At 57.9% G+C, this 7,747-nt stretch overlaps 1 protein-coding gene across 2 annotated transcripts; it reads left to right on the forward strand.

Moving 5' to 3' along the window:
• The first annotated feature begins 1,299 nt into the window (after window positions 1-1,299).
• ISLR (immunoglobulin superfamily containing leucine rich repeat) lies at window positions 1,300-5,485 on the forward strand. 2 transcript variants are annotated; one of them, XM_069797814.1, is made up of 2 exons: window positions 1,300-1,448; window positions 2,877-5,485. In XM_069797814.1, exons 1-2 carry the CDS (start codon window positions 1,313-1,315, stop codon window positions 4,133-4,135), a joined length of 1,395 nt encoding a protein of 464 aa, XP_069653915.1. In that variant the 5' UTR covers window positions 1,300-1,312; the 3' UTR covers window positions 4,136-5,485. The 2 variants fall into 2 exon arrangements, with proteins under 2 accessions (XP_069653915.1, XP_069653916.1); XM_069797815.1 differs by lacking the exon at window positions 1,300-1,448 and adding an exon at window positions 1,572-1,671.
• Window positions 5,486-7,747: the final 2,262 nt, after the last annotated feature.

A 7,747-nucleotide genomic window follows, 5' to 3' on the forward strand; every position in this document is an offset into this window, starting at 1 on the left:
ACGCAGCCCGGGCTGTCACATGCTCATGCTGTCACCTAAGCTGTTGGAAGGCGTCTGGCACCCTTTGCCCAGGACAGCCCCAGACTAAAGAAGCTTTCCCCCCCTCCCCGCCCCATCCCCAAATTATCTTTTATCCCACATCAAAAAAATCAAGGGAAAAGAGTATCGCGGTGGCCCCTGCGCTACCATCACCGGCAGCACTACAGCCCTCACCTGCTGAAGGGGTTGTGCCTCGGCGGCATCACAGGTGGAGTCTGGGGTCCCAGTAAAAGTGATCAGAGCAGCATCTTTCATCTGCTCCGTGAGTGCGAGTGGGCAGAATTAGGCTCTGCAGTCACCCCTGCTCTGTGTTCTCCACTGAGTCAGAGCTACCAAACCCTTCCCGATGGGCTCTTAAGATGTTCGAGTCCTGCTTCGCAGCATGGGGGGGCTGAGGAACCATCCGCCTCCAGCCAGACGTCAGCCTGCTCTGCTCCGGGGTGAGGGCCACCACTGATATCAACCCACGGGGGGGTCAGAAAGCAACCCCCATGCTGGCCCTGTCCGTGAGAGCATCACACCCAAGAGGGGCAGTGAGAGCCCCCGCAAACACCTTGCAAAGCAGGTCCTGACCCTCCCCTGGAGAAAATCCCTGGCTCACCCAGCACATCCTGCAGCAGCCACGCTGCAAGCCCACCCGATGAACTGCTCTAGAATCAAAATAATCCCCTTCTCCCTTGCATGGCACTATTTTTAACCCCAAGCCTGTTCACAGCCTGGCCTCAGTGACGGCTGCGTCAGCACAAGTGTGAAGACAGGGAGCTTGTGGTCGGGATAGATGGAGCTGAAGTTCTCCCGGGGGGACTCCAGCTCCCCCCCTGCTCCACCTTCCTCTTCCTCAGGGCCTTTTCCAAAGAGGGTCTGGCTTGCTCCGGGCTGAAGGTCCTCACACCTCTGCAGACACCTCGGTGCTTCCACACTGAGGGCGATTCGCATCGTGTTGCTCCAACCCCAGCCCCGCAGCAGGCAGGTTTCCTCCCAGAGATGCTCCAGTTTGGCCAGTGGATGAGTAGGGGAGGGCAGGGAGCAAGAAGCCGCTCAGCATCCCGGTCCTGGATGCCCACCTCTACCCGAGTGGTCCTGCCAGGCTGGAGGATGTCGGCTGCAGGACGAATGCCCCACGATCTACTTTTAAAAGCTTTTATCAGCAGTTTATCACAGGGTAGAGGAGGTGGCTCTAGGGGGGGAAGCGGGCGCGGTTGGGCTCCGGCAGCAGCTCCGGGGGGGGGGAGGCGGGCGGGAGGTTTTCCGACAGCGGGAATGGGTCGGTGCCATGGAAAACAAAAGGGCCCCCGGGGGACGGGGAGGGGAGGAGAAGCCCGACGAGGGCCGGGGGAACCGGCCATCCCGTTTATCCCCTATTCCAGAGAAGCGAAGGCGACCGGGCTCCATCCACCTCGAAGCTGCCGGTGAAGTGGCTAAGGGGGGACCGGGGAGGGGAATGGGGGGGGACACACTCAACGGGGAGAGCCGTGGCCGTGGGGAGAGCGGGCTGGCCGGCCCGGGAGAGGGAGGGAAGAAGGGAGGGCTGGGTGGTTATTCACGGCTCTGGTATGCGACGTGCCGGCCCTGCTCCCACCGCCCCCGGGCTGCCTCGGCCCGCCCCGGCCGCGGGAGAGGCGGCGGGGAGAGGTAACGGCGGCCCCGGGGGGATGCTGGGGGGGGGGGGGGGTGGCTGCTCCGGGAGCTCAAGGGGCTCGGGGATCCCCCCTGCCCCCCCCAGCCCTGCTCCCCTTTAGCCCGCAGCGCTTCGGTCGTGGTGCCGGGGATTCTGCCCCGGCAAGCTGGGACCAACACCTCGCTGGGGAGGTTGGCCTGGGACGGATATGGGGCACCCCAAAATTACACCAGACAGGGGTTTTCAATGCATCGGCCAAGTGCGCCCCCCCCCCCCAGCTCCTCCATCACCCCCAGAGCCCTCGGGGCTCCTTCTCTATCCCTTGAATCCCAGCCCTGGGGTGGTCTATCCCTGCAGGACAGACCCCCTTTTGCCCCCCCCCTCCCCCCCCAGTTGTTGAGCAGGTCTTAATTCAGCCTGTCTATAGCCAATAAAACGTCTCCCCCCTCCTGCCCTAAATGACAGGGTAAGGGACTGGAAGGAGCAGCAAAACTTGCCTACAAGGCAGAGACAAAGGGGTCTCGCTGCCAGCTCCTCGCAGAGCCGCAGTTAACCTCTTCCCTGGTGGGACACAGCTTGCAGACGCCAGGAACCAAGCACGCACAAGGCAAGAAGAAGGGGAGTAAGGAGTTAGCTCAGAAATATTTTGCTCTAAAGACTTCCAGCAGCCAGGGACCCCACACTCTCTTGCTGAGAAAAAGCACTCGAGAAGCTGGGTTTTTCCATGACATGGAAAAATGTGGAGATGGGGGGTTGGTTTGAGGCTTGAAAGCATGCTGAAAATCTCAACAACTCGATAGTTTAGGGGAAGGCTGGTTGTGAAAGAGCTGTGGTTGCTCTGTTTCTCCCAATTCCAGCCTCAGCAGGGTGAACCCTAAACCCCCAGCTCCCACTTTTCATCCCCAAACCTGAGGAAGCAGCATCCCGAGGGGGGAGTATTTCATCAAAGATCAAAAAGAGGCATTTTCTAGTGGAGGACAGAAAGGGTTTAGGGGAAGTTGCCTGCTCACATGAGGTAGTCAAAGGCTCTGCTCTTGGCAAGGAAATGCCTTCTTCAGATTAGGAAATATTTCAAACAGCCATTTCCAGCTGAAGTGCTGGGGTTAATCACATGGATGCTTCGCTTTTCTGCTGCTTCCTGTTAGTGTTTGGCGAGAAAAAGCAGATCCCCACCTCGGCTAGACCCATCCCGTTCATTCTCCCCCATCTCTGTTCCCAGAAGCAAGGATGAGGCCCCTGCTCTGTTGCCTGGGGCTGGCTGTGCTCCTGGGGCCCTGCCTGGCCTGTCCCAGCGCCTGCTCCTGCTCCACCAAGAAGAATGGGCGGCTGTTGGCCGAGTGTGCCTACAAGGACCTCCAGGAGGTACCTGAGGGGTTGTCCTCCAACGTGACCATCCTCACCTTGTCAGCTAACCGGATCAGCTGGTTGGGGCAAGGCTCCTTTGCTGAGGTTCCCGAAGTGCAGTCGCTGTGGTTGGGCTACAACCAGATCGGGGTGGTGGAACCGGGGGCTTTCGCCTTGTTGGTGCACCTGAAGAACCTGGACCTGAGCCACAACAAGATTGCGGATTTCCCCTGGCAGGACCTGCGTAACCTCAGCGGTCTGCAGATCCTAAAGATGAACAACAACCGCCTGGCTGGGCTGCCCCGGGATGCTTTCCGTGCCTTGAAGGACCTGCGCTCCCTCTGGCTCAACGACAATGAGTTGACCACCTTGGCCGAGGGCACCTTTGACAACCTGCCCTCCCTGTCCCAGCTGCAGATCTTCAACAACCCCTTCAACTGCTCCTGCAAGGTCTTCTGGCTGAAGAAGTGGACCGAGAACACCTCCGTCTCCATCACCAAGGGGGGGTCTACCCTGTGTGTGGCTCCTGGCAGGCTAAAGGGCAGGGCGGTGACGGACATCCCCGACCACCACTGCATTGCCCCCTCCGTGCAGCTCACCTACCTCTCCAACCTGGACAACACCGTCATGTACGATGGCCTCACCCTGACGCTGCACTGCAGCGTGGCGGGCAGCCCTCCACCAGAGATCAGGTGGAAGATCCAGACCTCCAGCCGCCGCATTGAGATCAACGGGCCCAACGTGGCACGGGATGGAAGCATCAAGCAAAGCCAAGAGCGATTCCTGGTCTTCAAGAACGGCACCATGGCCATCCCCAACTTCAGCAAGGAGAACGAAGGCATCTACACCTGCCTCGCTGTCAATGACGTGGGCACGCGGGATGTCTCGGTCAACGTGGCCTTGGCTGGGTCAGAGAATCCAGCTGAAGACCTGCTCCGAGATGACCCCCAAGCCAGCCACCTCGGGGGTCAGAGCTGCTACAAGGGGGATGAAATGGATCCCTCCGGTGCTGGAGAAAAGCTGGTGATTGTTTACCACATGCCGAGGGAGTCGAAGAGCAGAGCTGGAGGAGCGGTGCCCCGGGTCAGCCTGGGGACCCTCCTGCTGGCTTTGGGCATCACGGTCTGCTGTTAAAGGGGGGAGAAGGAAACGGTGCCTCGGGGGTTCCCCCTCTTTCTGTAGCATTTATCTTCACGTAGTGCCATGCCTTTGCTGAGCTTCTGGGAACTGCGGGTGGTCAGGAGTCAAAGGGGGCCAAGACTCAGGCCCAGGGCTGGTAGATCAACCCCTTCTTACATGGGGTCAGGGCTGGGCTCCATTAGTTGAGAGCTTCAAACAAGCTCGGGTGATGCAGAGCAGATCCTCACTATGCTGCCGCTTTCTAGGTGTCGGAATTTGCCACGTCCTGACTTATCTCCCTCCTGAGACCAAAGTGCAGCTGTAGGATTAAAGTCCACCCTCAACAGGGTGACCATCACCCATCCCCAGAGCCCACCACCGTAAGGCCTCCTCCACCCGCAGCAGCAAGCTGTGCCCAGGGAGGGGATCTCTCACAAAGAGGGTCCCATTGGTCCAGCAGCACCAAAAATGACATCCCCACCATGACAAGCGCGCGGGCCCTTGGCCAGGTCCATCCTTCTTACCACCAGCCTCACGGGAAGCACCAGGATCAGTCTGAGAGTGGGGGAATAGCCTGGGCATGGGTTCCCAGGGCACATGGCTCTGGGGGACAGAGATATGATGGTGCTTTGTAAGCAGGATGGGTGCAGTAGGACACGTTGGATGGTGCCACAGGCTTGGATCAGGCCACTTTTGTGGAGCAGGAGAAGCTTTTGCATAGGCTTCATCCTTGCAGGAGCACAAAAGGCTCCTGCTGGCTAGGTGCTGGGAGCACCCATGGTGCCTGCAGCCTCCCTGCATGTTGCAGGATCAGGCCCTGCTACCCTCAGTACCTCTCCCAGATGTGATGCAGCTGATTTCCGCGCCCCCCCCTTCCCTTTCACTGGTGAAGCCTGCAGTCCAAAATGCTCGGCTGGGCTGGACCCACCGAGCTGCCCTGCTCTGGCTCCAACCCCAGCAGGGAGGGATTGAGCTCAAAGAGACCAAAGTAATTTCCCAGCGCTCCTCTGATGGGAAAGTGAGTGGGGGCTGCATGATGGAGCAGGAGGAAGAAAGATCGGGAAAACCCAGATGACAGAGAGAGAAGCTGAGCTGACCTATAAGCCATAAACACACTCTTTAAGTGCTTTAGCATTCCCACACGGGACATATGGACCATACCCGGCTGCCCCAGGGTGCTGGGGAACCCCTTGTCTCATGGCAGGGAGCTGAGCATCTCCCCGACCCCGAGGCATGGGCGGTCCAGCTCTCGTGCCTTCTGCCAGTGCTCGCCTGCAGGAGCTGGACAGACCCCTGCAGCCACCCTCGCCTTATAACCAAAACTGTACGGACAGCAATAAATACCTTTTTTTTTTTTTTTTTAAACAAGCCAGTGCATGCTGCCTCTGTGCACCCCCAAAATCCCCCAGACCCAACAGCATCTGGGGTACCACAGCTCATCACCAATCCTCTTTGCTCAAGGGGAACCCCTTTTGCCTCCAGTTCCCCCAAAGCCCTTCCAGTGCTGTAGCAACGCCCCACGATGACCCTGGAGGGAGGATGCATCTATAGGTTACCCAAAACTTCCCCCATCACTGCTTGCAACAGGCGGGGGAAGGCACCAATGCCAAAATCAGCTGAAAAGCAGCTGTCCCGGAGCCTCAAGCCTCTACATAAGCTCTCCAACCCCACGATTCAATGTCCAGACAGCTCACAGGGCAAGGAAAGGGGCAGTTGAGGAGCTGCCGTATGCCAACATCAACATTGTCCGGGTATGGCGCCGAGGTCTCTGTGGGGGTCCCCAGGCAGAACCAGCCAGCAGCTCCTCGCACGAACGGCCTTTACTGCTAACAGGCAGGCACATATTTTTCCCATTACGGGCAGAAAGGATGAAAAACATCACGGCCCCAATGAGAGTTTTGGTTTCATTTTGTAGGATACAGCTGTTAACGTGAATTTTATCCCAGCTGGGGTCCTCCCTTCCCTGCCTGGGAATAGGGGGGGTACAGGAGCTTATTCCTGCAAACTCAGCTGGGAACAGGATTTGGAGCCTGGGATACGGGTAAACAATAAGATTTAAGCTCCCAGCAGCCCTAAGCCATGCCTGAAAGTCTCTGCCCACCTCGCAGAGCTGCTGCTCCCCCCTAGCTTTGGTGTTTTGTTGCCAGAAAGGTGAATTCCTCCACGTTCGCCTAGTTTACTCATAGCTTTTGTAGCAAGTTATTAGCCATATTAAGCATCGCTCATTCATAACAAAGAGGGCACCCTGCCACGTGGTTCCTGGGTTGGATGCTGCAGGTGATAGTGCACTTGGCATCACCATCCTGACCCACTGTGGCCACCAGCTGCTGCAAGGCTGGGATGCCACAACCCCCATCAGCTCCTCTCTGTCCCTCGCTCGCTTGCAAAGCTACAGCACAACCCAGACCTGAATTTCCATTCACGGGCAATTTTTCATTAAGGGCTCCCTGAACCGCCTCACTATTGATGGGTTCAGGGGTTGGGTGGAGAGGACTGCGGGTGTGCAGGGACAGAGCTATCCCATGTCCATACTGATGGTGGGGGTTTAGAAAAGAGTTGAGAAGCCACCATGAAGAGCAGCAGCTCAATTCACCCCCAGGGCACCCTGCTTGTGTCAAAGAAGGGAAAGAAAACAAGCAAAGCAATGAAGCCATCTCCCATCTTCCTCCCAGGGCTGTCATCTCTCACCTCGGCCCCAGCCTGCCGCCTGCCAAGACATCTCCAGGAAGCCTCGGGCAGGGCTGTGTAAACAGATGCAGAAATCCAGTTCCACCCATGGCCCAGAGCTGCCAAAGATTTTAGGGATTACCAAGGCTGCCGTCAAAGCCCCAGCGCCTGGGAGGCTGGAGATGGGTTGGGATGGGCTGCAAGGGAAAGGCACAGACTTTGATTTAGGGCATCCCTTTACACGATACACGCAGGACATCCAGCACCCACCAGCACCGCATCTCTCCCACGCTCAGATGTGCAAACCCAAGCACGCACACCGCAAAGCCCAGAGCGGGGAAAGCAGCAGAAATTACACCTTGGGCTCCTGCTGTCTTAAAAAGAAAACGACCCAGACCTGCCTCCGGTGCCATCGCCGTCACCCAGTTAGATGACATTGTACTATGTGCCAGACAGTAATCAAATACGATTAAGACAGTGCTGTTTTAATCGTATTTGATTAGTGGACAGTGGATGCGACAGGGTTTTGAGCATCCAAGCACAGCAGGTGGCTGCTGGGGCAGCATAAACAGGCAGAAGTTGAAGGCAGGGACACCCCCCCGCCCCCGCTTTCTTCACTCGGATAGAAAAGGAGGGGGGCAGGCTCCTGGGGAAAGGGATGGCTCCCACCCGGGAAGATTCAATGTTGCGGGGAGACGTCAGGACGCTCCAGGCAAACCCCAAAGCACAGGGCTCAGCCTCACTCACCCCAAACCACACCGATGGTGTTGCAAGCACCCCAGCAAGAGGGCATGAGGTCCTTGAAAGCCTGTGAAGAGCAGGTCTGCTTGCCTCCAAGGAGATCTCTGGGACGAAGGGCTCAAACCCCATTGAGCAAAGGGGATGGCCCAGCAGCCCTGCTCCGTGCAGGGTGGGTTGCAAAGTCTCAAAGGCACCTGCTTTAGCAAGGCTGAGGTGGTT

Source organism: Haliaeetus albicilla, chromosome 12 (genome assembly GCF_947461875.1).
Source record: "Haliaeetus albicilla chromosome 12, bHalAlb1.1, whole genome shotgun sequence".
Lineage (NCBI taxonomy): Eukaryota > Metazoa > Chordata > Aves > Accipitriformes > Accipitridae > Haliaeetus > Haliaeetus albicilla.